Source organism: Gossypium hirsutum, chromosome D03 (genome assembly GCF_007990345.1).
Source record: "Gossypium hirsutum isolate 1008001.06 chromosome D03, Gossypium_hirsutum_v2.1, whole genome shotgun sequence".
NCBI classification, from domain to species: Eukaryota; Viridiplantae; Streptophyta; class Magnoliopsida; order Malvales; family Malvaceae; genus Gossypium; species Gossypium hirsutum.
Window position 1 is genome coordinate 13,088,694 of NC_053439.1, and position 19,520 is coordinate 13,108,213.

Here is a 19,520-nt window from a genome sequence, read left to right on the forward strand (position 1 = left end):
CTACAATTCCAATTGGGGAGATGGCTAGTCTTGGCTATCGGAGCAGATGACTCCACAAGTAGAGACATAGATGTATTCATTGGTAGAATGATACATTAGACTGGACCTAAGATGAATTAATTCTGAATCCATTTGTGAATTAATTCACTTGTGACGTTCATGGTGTGATTTACTTAAATCCTAAGTTAGTCACTGACCATGCGTATGCAACTCATGTGATTTTATATAAGTAGAGGCTTATGCTCTAAAGATGATCGAACCCATAGCCGATATGTTGGGTACATGACTTGTGTATGGCATGGGTTTACTAGCAATAGTGGAATTCATAACTCAATTAAAGAGTTAATGATATCCTCTCATTGACATTGTGTGGATTGATAAATATGAAACGTGGCCACGGGTTGCTTATTCTCGAACGAGCAATTTATCACAGTCATTTGTTAATAGTGATCATATTAATCATTAAGAAGACACAATGGTGACAATGAGATAAAATAGGATTGTATTGAGTGAACGGATTTAACTCAAAGTAATCAAGGATATCATATGAGAGTAACACACACATGACGAGGTCATTGGACAAAGTAGTTGGATGAATTACTTTCGTAAAGAGTATATGATAAGGACTTTTCAGTCATGGTACTTCTTGCGGACTGACTCTATGATTAAATAATTGCGAATTATCGGAACGATGCTTCTGAACATAATTGCAATCACTAAAGCCTAATTGTATATGTCTGATTAGTCTCTTCGCTAGCTCAACAAAAGCTTGATTGGACTGCATTTAAATTAGAAGAAATTTCTATGACTTTGGGAATAATTTAATTGAGTCGATTTATTCGATATGGAATTAAATTAGGTGGTTGAGAGAATTGTTCAACTAGAGAATTTGATTAAATAATTTTCTTGAAAAATTAATTTAGAAAATCTAAGTGATTTTTGGAAAAAAATAATTTTGATCAAGTAAAATAAAATTAATCAAATCAACTAAAATTAATATGATATTTTTGAAAGTTAATTTTCAAGTTAGACAATTGGCCCAATGGATAATTAAACTTGAAAATTGGACCTAAGATCATAAATTGGGCCCGGGAGTCCAAAGTCAAGACCAAGACCCAAAAATTGGTCGAAACAGGCCCGGTATGTGAAACTGGGTTGACGGTCCAATCGGTGGCTAGACCGGACCGGTCAAGTCATCATTGACCTGGATCGAACCGGCTCAGGGTGCCGTAAGGGTGTCGTACCTGCACCACTAGACACGGCGGTGCTGATGGCTGTGACGGTGGTGTCCTGATGGCCAACTGTAGTTGGTCATCGATGGTTGAACAGTGGAAGAGTTACACTCCGATTAATTATTCCAAAATTAATATTATTTTAATAGTTTAATATTAAATTTAATTTAATACTTATCTTAATAATATCTTATTAATTTAAAACTCTGGTTTTTCCCTAAATTTATTTTCCGCTTCGTTTTCTAAACCCGTTTTTCCAACACTATGGAGGTCGAATATGTGGCTGCTTTTAAGGCTACCAAATAAGTAATATGGCTTTGAAAGTTTCTTACGGATCTTGAAGTCATTCATGATATGATAAAAGCTATTACATTGTATTGCTACAATGGTGTGACAACAACTAATACCAAGGAGACAAGAAACCTTAAGAGGACAAAACATATTAATTGGAAGGATCATGTCATAAGGAAGGCAGTTGCAGACAAAATCGTAGATATGGTCAAAGTCGTATCCAATGACAACCTTGTAGACCCATTTACCAAGACTTTACTAGCTAGGAATTTTGAGAAACACATGGAGAGCATGGGAATGCGTAACATGACTCTTCTACTTTACAAAGATAAGTGGGAGACTGTTAGATCTGGTGCCCTGAGTGTAGTATATTCATTTGTAAATTTGTAATTTTTTTCAAATAGATTGGTTAATAAAATAAATTCATTGATTACATTAATATACTTTACAAGATTATCCTCATATGATTTTTGCACACAAATAAAAATGGAAGCAAATGTTGCTCATTAGTTGTCTAATGTTTCAACTAATACTAAGCGGTATTACGTGGTTGGATCATAATATGAAAAAACAACTTATATTAGTAGACAAATCTAAACATGTCCTTACTTTAATTGAAAATAAGAAAATCGATTGAAAGACTAATATGACGTCTTTCAAGTCCAATTGGAAAGATTCTTTATCTTGAGCATTAGAGCGGATGACTCCCAAAAGATAAAGATATAGATGTGACTGACTGAACTGATAGTACATCGGATTGGACCCAAGAAGAATAGACATTGAATTTGTTTATGGATTTATTCACTTATGGCGCTCATATTGTGGAATACCTAAATCCTGAGTGGATGACAAACTATGTACGTGTGACTTGTACACTTTAATGTAAGTAAAAAAATATGAGTTTGAATAGTAAGAAACCGAAAACTGGTGCGTTGAGTGTACGACTTCTGCAATATGTAGCGTCATTCACAATAGTAGAATTCAGAGCTCGAGACATAGGTAAATGATATCCTCTCATTGGCATTACATGGTTGATGAAAAGTAAATGTGGCTACGGATCGTTTGTCTTTGTGATAGATGACTTGATTACTATTTGATAGTAATTGACTTTTCAAGAAGTAAGATATAATGGTTACCATGAGATAAAATAGGGTCATATTGGGATAATGAATATTATCCCAAAGAGATTAAGGATATCCTATAAGGGTAACATACTTATGACAAGGTCATTGGACGAGCACTGATCGATTTGCTTTCGTAATGGTATGCCGTTGGGGAGAGCTCAATCACGATACCATAGTGAAATGACTTTATGATTAAATGAGTTTATAATTAATAGTCGAAAAGTTGGAACTTAATTACAAATCATTTGAGCCTCAATTGCATATGTCCAATTGGTCCCTCCGCTAGCTCGTTGGAACCATAAATGAATTGCATGTTGAATTAAATAAACATAAATGAATAGAAATGGTGAAATGGAGAAATAGGAAACATTTTGAAATAATCATGGTTTTCTCCAAAATGTTTTCTCCAAAATGAAAACGAAAAAGAAAAATGAAAATGACTTGAAAATTGAATTTATGGTTTTTGAATTAAATGAAGCTCAAAAATAGAAATAAATCATTTGGTCATAATGAACTGTTGAATGTGGAAATATTAAATATATTTTCTCATATATTCTTTTACAGTAAAGTCATCATGATTTTAACTGAATTAGAATTGGGTTGAGAAAATTATTTAATTGGAAATATATTGAAGTTTATTTGGAAAATAGAAAAATAAATATTGGGTTGGATTAAATTATAAAATATTAGGTTAAAAGCCCGAATATATGTAATAATAAAAATTTGGAAAAACTTTTGAACAGATGATAATGCCATTTATTATTAATTATATTATTAAATTGACATTAAAAATAATTTATTAATATTACTATGTGATAATAATAAAATAATATTAATTAATATAATAGTATATTGATATGAGATTAATTGAATTGTGTTATAAAATAATTAAATAAAAGAACACTAAATAGAGAATTTTCTCGTCTTCTCTTTTCATTTATAAAAGAGCTATATATAAGTCATTGACATTCACTGCAACATAAATGAATGAAGCTTATTTAGTTGTTTCATTAACAAGTACATTAAGCATATTTAATAATGAATGAGGGGTTTAACTCATTACTTTCATAAATGTTTAAAGGTTATAGACATCCATTTAATGTATTTACAAAACTCCCCATTGGATGTCTTTTAAATAAAAATGTGCCTCATTAAAACCTTTATTAGTAAAAACCCTGTGGGATAAAAACCTAATAAAGGAAAAAGGGTACACAATTTCCTATTACAAGTTGCCTCATTAAAAACCTTTACCAGAAAAACCCAATGCGACAAAACATTGGTTAAAGAAAAATAGTACAATGTGTTTTAGACTCCCCTTAATGGCAACATCACATTATGTCTTTGAGTTGACGCATTCCAATCTTGTTTTGTAGTCTTTCAAATGTTGAAGTTGGCAATGCCTTGGTAAAAAGATATGTTAAATTATCACTAGAACGAATGTGTTGAACTTCTATATCACCTTTCTTCTCAAGATCATGAGTAAAGAATAATTTTGGTGAAATATGTTTCTTCCTGTTACCTTTGATATAACCACCCTTTAATTGAGCTATACATGCTGCATTATCTTCATATAAGATAGTTGGCATATTTTCCTGTAAAGGCAAATTACATATCTTCTGGATGTGTTGGGTTAATAACCTTAGCCAAACACACTCTAGGCTTGCCTCATGCATTGCAATTATTTTAGCATGATTTGAAGAGGCAGCAGCTAATGTTTGCTTTGTCGAACGCCATGATATTGCAGTACCTCCACATGTAAATAAATATCCCATTTGAGATCGACCTTTATGTGGACCCGATAAATATCCAGCATTAGCATAACCAACTAATAGGGATTTTGAATCATTTGAATAAAATAACCCCATATCAATGGTCCCTCTAAGATATCTAAATACATGTTTAATTCCATTCGAATGTCTATGTGTTGGAGAAGAACTAAATCTTGCTAACAAGTTTACAGCAAAAGCTATATCAAGTATTGTGTTGTTTGCAAGATACATCAATGCTCCTATGACACTTAGATATAGTACTTCAGGACCAAGAGACTCTTCACCATTCTCACAAGGACGAAATTGATCTTTATTCACATCTAACGATTTTACAACCATCGGGGTACTCAATGGATGTGCTTTATCCATATAAAATTTCTTTAAGATCTTTTTCGTATAAGTTGACTGATGGACATGAATTCCATATTTTAAATGCTCGAGCTGCAAGCCAAGACAAAACTTTGTTTTTCCAATATCTTTCATCTCAAATTCTTTCTTTAAATACTTTACTGCATTTTGAAGCTCTTCAGGAGTTCCAATATTATTTAGATCATCAACATAAATAGCAATTATTACAAAGTTTGATCCATACCTTTTTAATCCTCATCAGTTATGTTTTCTCCACATAATTTTAGTTGAGAACTAATTTTTAAAAGTTCTGAATTATATTCACTTACATTCTTAAAATCTTGCAACCGTAAGTGCATCTAATCATAACTAGCTTTAGGAGTATCACCGTTTTCTGATGGTCAAATCATTCTTTCAAATTTTTCCACAACTCAAGAGGGCCTTTCACAGTGAGATGTTCCACTTTTAATCATTTATGTAGATGATGATGGACGAAAATCATTGCTTTTGTCTTGTCTTGATTAGATGCTTCTTTAGATGTTAATATAATATTTCCTAGACCTTAGCATCTAGGTGAATTTCAACATCTAACACCCATGACAAATAATTCTTGCCCGAGATGTCTAAGGCCGCAAATTCAAGTTTGGCAATATTTGACATTATAATCACTTGAATCAAAATAAAAATTATTAGTAAAATAATAAGCATTCTCAATCGTAAAATAATTCAATTATATATACCAAATTTGCTAAATAATAATATGTATGTCAAATATTGGCATGGAGAGGAATAGTCATAATAATAACTTAACACAAATTACATTAACTGAAATTTCTTTTAATAAAAAAAATGTATATATAACTATCATTATTAGATTTTAGTTGTAAAAATAAATGTGCAAATGTTACCCAAAGCAAATATTTCATCTAGAAAATAAAATAAAATAATTATAAAAATACGTATACCGTATATAGTTTAACGGGAGCTCTACGAGCAAATTATATAAAGTGAAATGACGTAAACTTCACTATGAACTCGTAGAAACTCGTGCTGATAACGTGTTATAAAATAATTAAATAGAAGAACACTTAAAGTAAATAGAGAATTTTCTCGTCTCCTCTTTTCATTTATAAAAGAGCTATGTATAAGCCATTGACATTCAATGCAACATAAATGAATGAAGTTTATTTAACTGCTTCATTAACACGTACATTAAACATCTTTAATAATGAATGAGGGGTTTAACTCATTACTTCATAAATGTTTAAAGATTATAGACATCCATTTAATGTATTTACAACAAATTGGAATATATTTTTCAAAAATTCTACTAAAAAAATAACATAATATTTTTTAATTAATAAAATTATAAATCTATAAAATTATTGAATATAATTAGATAAATTAAAAATTATAAAAATCCAAGTTTTTTTAATTAAATAAATATGATTTATATATAAATATGATTTTATTTTAAATATGATAATAATTAATAATGGTAAAATTGATTTTTTATAATTAATAAAAATTAATTGTGTGAGATTAACATTATATACATGAAGATAATATCAATATATAAATTTATTTATTCTTAATTTATATGTCAAATCTCAAAAAAATTAAATGTATTTTATAATTAAATTAAATGTTATTGTTTATAAATATTAATTGCATATAACGAGATCTGTTCGATTCAAAACAATTGACAAATCGTATGACTCGTATTTATTCAAGAAATTAAGATAACAAAATTGATTAATTAAAAATTAATATTTTATATGATCTATTTTTCTCATTTTTAAATAAGTAAAATAAATAATATAATATAAAAATAATTATAATTATAATTATTTTATTAATAATCTTTCAATTAAATCTTGAAAACAAAATGACATTCATAATAATTTTTAATATAAAATAATTTTGATTATAATCTTGATTTTAGTGTTACAATTGTTTACCAATTAAAATCAATATTTAGCACTATAAATATATGCATTAGCAAGACATTTTCATTCAAAATAACATCTAAAAAACTTAATGAAAGAAAATCATATTTTAGCATTATTTAATAATAAATTTTGTTTCCATTACAAAAAAAATGTATGATTTTCATTATTATTTAAGATGTTTAGTTATTATTATTTGATATTCGATAATTATACTATCATTTGATTTTAATAATATTTATATAATTGTGAATGTTGTTTATCATTATGTTAGAAAATATTATATCAAAGGTAATGAAATATTAAAGTAATGGTTATTTATAGGTGAAATTTAAACTTATATTCGAATGACTAGTTATTTTATCTAATTACTTAATATTTTACTATCAAGTTGTTTGTTACTTTTTAATTTTTATTACTTTTAAAATATTTTTTTATTTGCTAAATTATTTTTCAAAATTAATATTTTTATTAAAAATTATACCAATTCTCATTTAATTAGAATATATATTTTAAAATTATAAAAAATATATTATTTAATAAATTAATTAATAAATAAAATCATGTGCAATGTACGTGACATGAGGACTAGTGTCACGGGGCTAGATCTTTCATCTCACGATCCGTGCGGCCTTAGGCTATCCATTCGTTCAAACTCACCTAAGTCAGCCTTTACTCAAGTTAGGATTCCTTTAGAACTCCTCCAAGGCACCAATTTATATAACGAAAGCAAACAATGCCAAAACAAGCCACAATTAACAACAGAAAGCCACAGAAAAAAACGCACACAAGGTGTTTGAGTAAATGCTCTCAATATTCTCTTATTCACAAAGAATAATGAAATAATGAATGGAGTGAGTACAAATGAAGGGGAGACTCTCTATTTATAATTGATCTCTCCTAAAATCGACGGTCAAGATCACATTACATCGACGGACGAGATTAACCTATCCCTTGATTTTAGGGATTTACAAGATTACATCAAATCATTTCAAATCTAATCGTTACAAGATATGATTCCCTATCAATCTTTAAAGATTAGTTCTCATACTTATCAAGATTGCCTAAGTTGCCATATATTTATTATCGGGCCAACCAGGCTTCATAGGCTTTTCCAATAGTTTACCGAATCGGGCCAATTCTTGCGGGCCAAATGATCCCCCATCTAAACAATAGATCTCCATTGGATGCATTTAGTGCGATGGTCACGGGCTTTAAACTTTGACCCATGACATTCTCTCCCACCCATTCTTGCAACGCCCTCGTTGTGACTTCGGAATGGCACTGACTTGATTCACCTCAGTCTCGTCTCGACGCTATAGCTTTTCCCTTCCTTCGAGACTTATGCCTCGACTTTCGTTGCTTCTCAACTCGAACCGTCCCACTTGTTTGTACATCTCGATGGCAAGAAGTCACGTCTCTCTCTTGCCCACATTCCAACTTGTCTCGAACAAAATCCTTTTAATTCACAATACATGGCTTCGCTTTGCCCAGAGTCTCTCGGCCTCCTTGGTCAAGAACTTCAAAAAGGCCCCTACGTTCTTGCCAAGTCAACAAGTTAGAATGCAAGACACTATCAGATTGTTGAGAATGTGCCTTCCTAGCTACATTTACTCTGGTCAACTGTCCAACTTGCATCACCACTTTCTCGAAGTTTGATGCACACCCTACCTCTCTCATGGGTGGTAGTCCCTCCAATGTGTCAATAGAAATGAGCCTCATTGATCCTAGCTTCACGATTTGCATCGTGACTTCTTCCTTTGAATTCGATGCCAAATTCACCTCTTTCATGGGTGAAAAGTCTTGCTAACGACTCGACCAACTCCGTCGCTTTACTCGAATTGAGCTTCATTGGTCCCAACTTCAGTGTTTTCATCTCAACTTTTTCCCCTAAGTTCGATGAAAACCCCATATCTTCCTCATCTGGAAGCCCCTCCGATGACTCAACAAGCTCCGATGTTGCCTTTTCTTTGACCACAATTGACTTGGATTGCTTTGGACAGTTCCGCAACTCATGCAGACCATGGCAAAAGAAGCACTTTACTCGTTTCTTCTTGCTCCTCTTTGCCCTCTTGGCATTGACTTTTCCTTTGCTCGAACCAAGCTTCTTAGGCTCATTGTCTGCTCCATCATCCCCTTCAATGACAGACTTCTTTAGACACTTCCGTAACCTATGCAGACCATGACACAAGAAGCACTCCACTGGTTTCTTCTTGTTTTTGGCCTCATTGGCTTCGATACCCTTTGCACTTGAACCAAGTCCCAAGGCCTTACCTATCGACCTCTCTTCCTTAGAAATCTCAAATTTCTTCAGACATTTCTTCAACATGTATGAACCGTTGCAAAGAAAGCATTTCAACTTGTCCCTTTTCTTGTTGGGTTTCTTCTTCCCAACTCGTGGTTTCCCATTACCACTATTGTCGCCAATGCCATTGCCATCAATATCTTCCTTGTAATCCTTTTCACATACGCCTCTTTCCTTAGACTTGGAAAATCTATGCTTGTCTTTCCCTAGACCAAGCTTGACTATGGATTTCACTATCGTTATGGCTTCCGACAGCTTTTGGACACCTATTTGTTCCACCTCCTATCTAACCCTCGTCTTTAATCCATTCTGAAAAGTAAGCAATGCTTCTTTCTCGGCCACATCTGAAACTTGGAGCATAAGTTCCTTGAACTCTCGAACATACTCTCCCACTGTGCCTCGTTGCGTTAGCCATCGCAACTTTGCCCGAGCTTTTTCCTCAACAAATTTTGGGTAAAATTGTCCCTTCAACTCACACTAGAACTCTTGTTATGTCCCAATCTCACTTTTACTTTTATCTATAGACCTGCCTCGCCACCATAAAAGTGCAATACCAGTAAGAAACATTAAAGCACTGTTTACCTTAACTGCATCATCCACGATGCCTTTGGCACGGAAGTAGTTTTCCATCCTCCACAAAAATTGTCCACATCGTATGTAGACCTTGTCCCCACAAACTCTTTCGGCTTTGGGACATCCTCATAACTAAGGGCTACACTTGACACTTCTTCCCCCATGGCTGCTCGACACAAGGCCAGCTCTCCCTCGAGCTCCTCTATTCTTGTGTTCAAAGCCTTCACCGTGGCCATTGTTTACCCCTTCAAAGCCATTACCATGGCCTCGAGAGCATTGTTCCTCTCATTCAGCTTCTTCCTTTAAGAATCTAGCAATGCTTGCACATTATCCTTATTGGAAGTGAGACACATGGTCACAAAGTCCCTGGATTGCTCCCACAAGTCATCTATGCGTTCACCAAGCGCATTGTGTGACTCATTCACATCTTCCATGAACTCCTCAAGTTTATCCACGTGTTCCTCAACAGTCGACAACATCTCCCTCAAAGGGACTGATCTTTTGGCTCACCTTTGTTCGAACTCTTCTTTCGACATCCCAATGGTGCCTTCACAACTAATAGCTCGAATACCACTTGTCACAGGGCTAGATCTTTTGTCTTGCGATCCGGTGCGGACGCACACAAGGTGTTTGAGTAAATACTCTCAATATTCTTTTATTCACAAAGAATAATGAAACAATGAATGGAGTGAGTACAAATGAGGGGGAGGCTCTCTATTTATAGTTGAGCTCCCCCAAAAACCGATAGTCAAGATTACATTACATCGAAGGACGAGATTAACCTATCCATTGATTTTAAGGATTTACAAGATTACATCAAATCATATCAAATCTAATCTTTAAAAGATATGATTCCCTATCAATCTTTAAAGATTAGTTCTCATACTTATCAAGATTGCCTAAGTTGTCATATCTTTATTATCGAGCCAACCAGGCTTCAATTTGATAGGCTTTTCCAATAGTTTACCGAATCGGGCCAATTCTTGCGGGCCAAATGATCCCCCATCTAAACAATAGACCTCCATTGGATGCATTTGGTGCGATGGTCACGGGTTTTAAACTTTGACTTGTGACACTAGTGAATATAAAACCACAAGTTTGAAGAAACTTATAAACGGATGAGAAAACCTTTTATTTTCCATCGTATTACTAAATTTACATTTAAAAAATAAAAAATTTGAAGTAAAATCGAAGTCGTGACATTAAAAATAATTATAATTTAATAAAAATTGTGATAATTATGCATTTAAAAATAATTATTTTTTAATTTACAAATATTAATTAAAAAAGTTGATATAAACAATTTGTGCTAATTGTATTTAAAAAAAGTTGTGCTAATTTTATTGGTGTAAAATGGATGTATTAGTTAAAAGAATTTTAAACATCTTAATTATCATTTAATTAATATTAGAGTTAATTATATTAATTAGTTATTTTTTCAATAATGTTACTTTACATTAATTACATAAAAGTAAAATTATATTATTGGTTGATTATGTTAAAAAATGTTTTAAATATTTTAGATGGAATCAAACTTCAGTACCAAAATTAGACATTTTCAAAGAAAACGTACCAAAATAAAATATTTGATAAATTAAGGGGCCAAAGATGGCATTATCCCTAAAAGTATTTATTTTCTATTAATTAATTAAAAAATTAAAAACCCTTAACTATCTCTCTTTGAACACCCGCCGCCAACAAGCTTCTCCTCTTCCTGCAGTCTCCGACCCAAGCCCTCTCCTGCCTTCAAGTTCCCACGGAGAAGGAAACTGAATAAGGTAAGTTTTGAAACCCTAAGAAGATTTCTTTCTTTTCTCTCTGCCTCTGCATCACTCTGCTTTATTTCATTTTCTGTTTTCAATCCTACTGCTATCTCTGCTTTCTTTGTTGAGAAGGACAATTCTTTTAAAAGCTATGGGTTGAGCGATAATAGCGGACCTTCTATTTGTGTCCGTGATCCGCTGCTATTGATGTGAAATTTGTTCGCATCCCTACTGAGGTCTTTATCGGTGGTGGATGGCGCCGGTACCGCCTAATAGCAGCCGCGCCACTGCTACGCCGCCTCCTTATGTTTAGAAGTTTGAAAAAGCTAACTTTTTTTTTTTTTTGCAGTGCAGCTTAATTTGAACCTAAAACAGAGCATGGGATTGGAATTGCCGAAATACCCGGAGATGGAGGAAGATCAAGTTTTCAATTTCACTGATTCAGAAATAGTTTCTCATGTCAAGCAAGCTCTCGCCTCCGTCCTATCCGTAAGCGCTCAAAGACACACGCACACACTCTCTCTATTGTGCTTTCTAATGCAACTGCTCTTATATGTTGTATTATTTTTTCAGGGTGATAACAACAGCTATAATCAGCTTGTTGGGGTCATGCACCATTCCAAACATCTTGCCCCTGATGAGGTCGCCTTACTCGAGGTGTCTTTCTGTTCATTTTCTTTTATTACTCCAATGCATACCATCCTTTCTTATGTATCTAAACTTAACTTCGTCTTCTTTTTTATGAATTACATGAATCATAGACTACTTTGAAGGCACTAGCTGGGGCAGTATCTTCTATAGATATTACTCATCATGACTCCCTCCTTTCTGCTGTAAGTTTCTCTCTTTCATTTTCTTTTTCACCTTACCTATTTTCAGTGTGTTCCCCTTATTTACTTGTTCCCTCGGCAATTCTTCCAGATTTTTTGTATGAGCATGTGGAACTACGGGCCTCATGTGGCAGATGCATTAGCTGAACTTATTGTGTCCCTTGTATGTGCTGCTTACTTCCCAGCTCGTTTTCATAGTTTCCTACTTCCACCTTTTCTTTAAAATTATTTTCCATCGTATTGCAGGCTATTTCAAATGGAAAATATCTTGATTTGTGTCTGGGTATGCTTGTGAGCAATTTCACTCCACCACCTTATTTCTTGGATAAACTAAAAATGCCACATGGTCTTGAGAGGAAGGGACAAGTTCTTTCTCGGGTGCATGCAGCTTTCAAAAAGATAGCTGATTATGTCCCTCTTGCCCCCTTGAGATTATTGACCATAGTTCTCCAAGGAATGCCAACAATTTATCATAAGGACCGAGTAAGTTGAATTTTTTCAGTAGGGAATTTAGATTTTTTTTTCCTTCTAAATTTTCCTTTTATTATCATATTTAGATATCTTTAGATATTCTGATTGTAGCATGTTGCTTAAAAACTCAATGCTGTTTTGCTTATGCAATCAATTTTAGTCCCTAGATGGATGAGAATGTAAGATACCATTGTTCCACTATTGGATATCTGTTCAGTTTGGTGGAGTTCTTAAATGCAATTTACTGATCAATTATGTCATACGTTCTGTTGCTTTGGTGCCTGTAGCTGCCATATTTTATTATTGAAATTTGTTAAGACAATTGAATCTGAAGCCTATCCCCTTGTCCTTGTAGGCAATAGTAATTTATGTGGAGAACATGTTAAAATTAGAGAGTGGTGAAATTGGAGAACTTGTTGGAAGCACAATACTTATGGCTGTGGTGGACCGGCTGATAGAACTAGATGTAAGTAATTTGAATTTTCCTTAGAATGAGAAAATTGTTTGGCTTTTGTATGTCATAATGAATGTATTGGAGTTCTGTTTAGGTGGAGATTGGATGGGATGCCATTTTACAAGATGACTTTAGTAAAGGCATATTTGAGATGGAGCTAGAAGATGTGGATGACATTGAGGAAAGTGCTGAGCCAGATGTTGGAGAGGTACAGTTAACATGTTTTTGGTTCTTAGTTTGCTTGTGTTGTCCCAAGGTTGTTGTTGATGAATTAATGGCCATCCTTTGCACTTCAATATTTTTCTAAAACTCTAGTAACCAGTTTATGATAATCATGATGTAAAAATGATGGAGCTCATTTTGCAGTTCCGATTAAGCCGTAAGAGTCTAGCTGGAAACAGCATCGCTGAACTGCTAGATAACCTACTGGTTTTAACCTTTGAACATCTTGAATCTTGTGAAAGGGAGGGCCGCTTAGCTAAGGTATTTTCTGAAGTTAATCTTTCCATCTCCCACTGCATCCTTTTACCTGGTTCGGTCTTAAGTTTGTTTAATTGCTGTGGTAGGTATTTGAAACACTTCTCCAGTCATTTCGGGTAACAGTTCTAAGTGCCTACAAGTCAAAATTTGCTCAGGTAATACTCATATTGTCATCACATATGTTGTTTAGTTTGTTGAAATTTCCGTTTCTAATTCTTGATGAACATCATGGTACTATTTTTTTTTGGTTAAATTTTCTTAATACAAGCAATAAGACCTGCATGACTTGTATGGTAATTCATCTGATTTTTTTTACCTAATGTCTGCAGTTTGTTATGTTCTATGCTTGTGCATTAGATCCTGAAAACTGTGGTATGAGATTTGCCACAATGCTGGCAGATCTATTTGTTCAAGACTCACAGCCCCAACCAACCAGGTCAGTTTTTTATTATTTGAAAGGTTTAATGAATATTGTCTCCGTGTTTTTGGGGCATATATTTCTTGCCTTTTAAGTTTTAAATATACATAGAATTTCAATCATGTATTTACTACAATACTTTTTTCTACTTCCCTTTTCCCTCTCTTTGTGTGTATCCATGCCTCTTGCCTGATCTGTCTGGGTTGAGCAATTGGGACCTCGATCTGGTGCACTTTAACACGTGAAGTATTGACATTGAGATGCACGTTATGTGCATGATTTTGTAGTCCTTTCTAACTTGGTTTGACACGTTGCCACTTGCCATGTCTAACAACGTAAAAGGGTACATTTTATTATTCTGCCTATGGCAGCTTCTAAGTTAATCAGTTTTCTATTGTTTGTGCACTTCCAGCCAGGGACCTCATGGGTCCATAGAGCCAGGAATCTTGATGTTCTTTTTTTTTTTGGGGGGGGGGGTGCGTGTGTGCTTAGAAAGCCTATACATGTTACTGAGAAAGGTAGGCCTATTTTACATGTCTCGGTCAACTGGAAGTCAATGAGACTTTGTTATCTTGTTGCTTTATACTACTGAGGAAACAAAGCCTATTTTACATGTCTCTCAATCAGCTAGAAGTTGATGAGGCATTGTCATCTTTTTGCCTCACATTTAGAAGCCTATTTCCATATACTTTCTCTTATCCTTGATTAGCAGTCTACTGTTTGATTTGAAGCTTAAGAAAATAAATTCCCTCATTAGATTATCTCTTATGCTAATTAGTTTCTGTTTTATGCAGGATGAGTGCTGTATCTTATCTTGCTAGCTACTTATCTCGAGCGAAGTTTCTGGCTGCCTCTTCTATTTCTAGCATGTTAAAAAGGTTCATCATAAAATTTTCAGATCCATCTTTCTTTAACTGACTTCAACCATTGTTCTGACTATTTGGTGTGAATGAAAATGTAATTGTTCAATGCTAATGTTGTATGTTTTACACTTTTGAAATTTAGGTTGGTGGATTGGTGCCTGGAATACTGCGAAGCCCATGATGGTGATATAAATCCAAATGCACATCGAGTTTTCTATTCTGGATGCCAGGTTGATGTTGCAACTCTTAAGGCTTATACTTAATTGGAAACAAAGATGCTAAAAAAATTTCTGTTACAAAAAAAAAGGGAAAAAAGTGGTTGTTAAGATATTGTTTACACTTGGATTGCATTACGTCATTGTTAGGAAACTGAATGTTACATTCATGGGTCATGGATTGTGTCACCAGGCTATTCTTGGGAAACCTGTTTCAATAGATAAAGCTTTAGCCTTGTTTCGATTTGTACTTCCTGAAGAACCTATGATTAATAGTATAATAGTAGAACTCGTCAAAGGCAATTACTAGATCTTAGACTGGTTAGAGAGAGTCGTAAACCTCAATAAATTGGAATAATTTCTGTTCTATTTTATTACTAAGAATTGTCCCCTTAAATAGAGGTTACATAAGGTTCTATTTTTATAGACTAAGAAACTAAAATTAATTTATAGAATAAGAAACTATAATTAAGGCAATTAAAAATTACTTTTAATTGCAATAAAATACTTCCTAAATGAATTATTTTAATTAGGAATATTACTAAAATGAAGTTGTTGATCTTCTTTCCATCTTTGGCACTTTTGACTTCTTGCCTGGCCCACAAAAGCATCCATAATACTGAAGTTATTACTATCTGTTGCAGGCTATTATGTATGTCCTCTGCTTTCGAATGAAAGTTTTCGTGGATGTTCCACGCTTGAAGTCAGAACTTCTCATACCATTGGAACAAGTCCTAAAGCACAAATTGAATCCTTTGAAGGTAAGGAATAGTTTTGTTGCACTGTTGCTTGACCTTAAATTCATGAAGATTACAACCTGCGGCTAAGCTGTAACATGGATTCTAGTCATCCCTAAATTTTTATCGATTCTAAAACGGCGCTTCCAGACTACATTCGGACCATCCTATTTTATTTCTATAGCATATGAGCAGGCCTAAATTTATCGCAATTATTGATTGAATTTTCGGTCTAATCCCAATAATCTATCATGATTAGGTATGCCTTCCATCTGTTGTGGAAGAGTTTCTCCGACAGGCAAAAGCAGCTTCTCTATTCACTGTGTGTAAAACGTTCATTTTTGATGGGCTGCTAGAGTCAGAACTTTCAAGGGCATTTGGTGGCCTGGAAAGGCTCGACACATTCTTTCCTTTCGACCCTTGTTTGCTGAAAAAATGTGACAGGTTTGCATTCCTTTATTTGTGAATGGTTTAGTCTCAACTCTCTTGAGTAAATAATGGTTTAGTATGTATCTACTAAAATCACTGCCTTATTTGAAATGAAGGTGAATCTTGCTTTTATTTCTGCTTTGTTGACAGTGCTATTTTTTTTTTGTTTTTCCTGCTTTCCTCGTAATTCCCCCCCAAAAATGACAGTTTTATCCGTCCGATGTTTGTCTTCTGGTCAATGGTAAAACCAACATACGATGATGCTTTTGATGATGATGATGATGATGATGGCAGCAGTGATGATGATTTGGTTCAGGATTTTGTAAATGAAAATGAGGATATTATGAATGATGAGTTCGGAAAGAGCTTTGATGAGCAAGGTGTTGATATGGATGAATTTGATTATGCATTGAAGAAAATGTCGATAACACCCAAGGCTACTTCTAATTACAAGTTTGGTGGTCGATTTCAAGAACCGGCAAGAATGCCTTCTAGAATTAGGCCCTCTACAAGCCCAGAGTCCTTATGATTCAAGGGGAATGGGATGGATAAATGTTTGTATCTACTAATGTATCACGTAAAATTACTGCAGAAGAAACAAGTGCAAAATTGATCCAAGGGAGATTGCTATTTATGGTCCGGAAAAGGGAATGTTTAAGATTAGCTAGCTGATGTCTCATCCAAAACCTGGAGCGGAGTGCAGAGCAAAGAATGTTGGATATATGAAGTTTTTGAAGGTATTGTCAGCTTCTTGTTTATTCAGAGTATTACTATGATTGTAAAAATTCAATCAACAGATAGCTTAGATTTCTTTCTTTTGCCGCTTTGAAATTGTTCTCTCTAATATTTCTTATACCAGCTCCTTACTACCCGATGAAAATGTCTTTTTTGCGGCCCACTATTGGGTGTGAGAATCTGCTAAATGTATTGCTTATCTGTTAGGCTTGGCCCAAATTAAAATGATGTTTACAATGTAAAAGAGGGAATGATGTATGCTGATCTACTGCTACCCACTGGTTTAATAACAGTCATTTCATCAGATATTGATCCCTAAAGATTTAATTTTTATATTTTAATTTGATACTTTTTTAATGTTGAAGTTTTATCTTAATCCAGAAAATATTAGTTAAAAGTTAAATTTGTTTAGTTAAATTTAATTATTAATTTTGTACAAAGTGTATAGTTGTAGAGTTGGCCCAAATATTTCAATTGGATTATTTCTAGTTTTTATACTTCTTGAAATTTGAAATTTTATTTGGTTTTATACTTTTTGAACTTTGAAATTTTAATTTTGACATAAATGGTAGTTGTTAATTTATTAAGTGAATAATAAATTGATATGACATTATACATATTATAATGTGTTTGGTATATCAAATTTTGGAAGTAGCAGAACTTAATGAATTTATTTGATGAATAAATTAAATTATATGATTGAACTCATAATTTTCGCAGAATACAGAGACTAGATTTAAGCAAAGTTTCCAAGTAAACAAATACTTTTAAATACCTCTCTGGCTCTTGCAAAATGTCAAACCAACAGCCGACGGTGTGCTTCAAAGTGTAGTTTTAAATGTTAGCACATATTTTTTAATATTCTGATAGCAATTCGTATATTGTTATAAAAACTTGATAATTTGATGTGATTTATTTCGATTTATTTAAGTAGCAAAATCATGATAATTTATTTGTTGTTTATAAGATGACTAGCCTTGTTCTAGGTAGTATATAGGAAGAAATCTTCTATTTGTATAAGACACCATCATAAAGACCTCTTTGATTAATAATGCAATAGCTATTTGGGCTAAGTATTGTCTAAAGATAATCAGATTCAATAGTGCCTATTTAGATAAAGCATTTTTGGGTGGTTATTATTTGAAGATTATTTGGTGATTAATCAGTTCTTAGTTATTGTTTTTTTTTTATTAAGCAATGATATAAGTCATATTCTTTGCAGTTGTCGCTTCAGTGTGTAACACTCTATACCTGACCTGCTCGTCAGGTTCGAGCTATAAAGTGCCACATTCGTTACTCAAGCAACTACGATTCGTTACTCATGCAACTACGATTAAAATATACTCGATTAACACTATTTAACTTGGAAATGCAAATAATTTAAGCATATGATACGATATATAATTATTTTTGGGTCCTATCGAGCTTACGAAAGCTCCAATGCTAACCCTAGATCAAGATAGGACCAAATTGTAAAGAATTTAAAATACCGAGTTAGTGTTGCGACTTTGGGGGCTCCTCGTTGTGACGACAGGGTTCCTAGTCGCTCCATAGCTTGGAGTCTTGATCTCATTGTGACGACACTCGCACGTCATCGTGACGTTACATACTGTTTCTGTAAATTCTAAATGAACCTCAACTTGCAAATTTCAATCAACCAAAGCATATACCAACACTCAATTTTTTAGCTAAACATACATTCTCAAAAAGTTCAATATTAAACTATAATACCTTCATATATATATAAAGATTCCCTTCCTTCCATCATTTTCTTCTAATCACCTAAGTAACTTTATTAACTAATATAAGCCAAATGACATAAGAATACATGCATATATTCATACATCACCATTCACTCAAGTTGCCATTACATATTTTATACATTAGCCAAAATTTGTAACAATCTAAGTTGCATGAATCAAACATATATTACCTTCATAATACCACATCCAACATCTGAAAATTCATAAATATCATACTATACCAAAATGACTCAACCTAAGTACATACCAAACTTAGAACAAAATAAAATTTGCATGAACTTTGCTGAGTCAGGGATTGATTGTTGGATGTTGGATCAATTGCTCGAACTATCGAAATCTAATTTACTTATGCACGGAGAAAAACAAACCATACGCTGAGCAAATACGCTCAATGGTAAATTTATAATTCAAGACAATATAACAAGCTTATGCAAAATGAACATAATCAATTCCTAATCTAATCTCATACCATTTTATGTCAAACACTTTCAATTTCATACAGTCATGCTTATACCAATCTTACATGCCAATTCATTTACATATTCAAGTCAATATTATCATTTCTAGTTAACTTGTACATATTCATTTTTTTTGCAACTTAATTCATCACTTGAGTATCTAAACATACCATTCATTTCACAAGTATAAATTCATCATTTTGAACTCATTTATATATATATATACTCAATCCCATGTTACAATTTTGAATCGTTTTTGAGTCCACAAGCTTATTCGTACTCAATCGACCCCTAAGGCTCGTTTTCAATTCGT

The 19,520-nt window shown here is 33.3% G+C and overlaps 1 protein-coding gene across 2 annotated transcripts; it reads left to right on the top strand.

Annotated features, from left to right (window-relative positions):
- The first annotated feature begins 11,238 nt into the window (after positions 1-11,238).
- Positions 11,239-17,290, top strand: LOC107949552 (RNA polymerase I-specific transcription initiation factor RRN3). Of its 2 annotated transcripts, none has more exons than XM_016884239.2 (16): positions 11,239-11,369; positions 11,704-11,843; positions 11,928-12,011; positions 12,116-12,187; positions 12,276-12,347; positions 12,431-12,667; positions 13,011-13,121; positions 13,204-13,317; positions 13,476-13,592; positions 13,676-13,744; positions 13,919-14,025; positions 14,802-14,885; positions 15,013-15,100; positions 15,730-15,846; positions 16,082-16,266; positions 16,459-17,290. In XM_016884239.2, the coding sequence occupies exons 2-16, from the start codon at positions 11,733-11,735 to the stop codon at positions 16,778-16,780; spliced, it is 1,890 nt and encodes a 629-aa protein (XP_016739728.2). In that variant the 5' UTR covers positions 11,239-11,369; positions 11,704-11,732; the 3' UTR covers positions 16,781-17,290. The 2 variants fall into 2 exon arrangements, with proteins under 2 accessions (XP_016739728.2, XP_016739729.2); XM_016884240.2 differs by having other exon boundaries at positions 11,249-11,369; positions 11,709-11,843.
- The last annotated feature ends 2,230 nt before the right edge of the window (positions 17,291-19,520 follow it).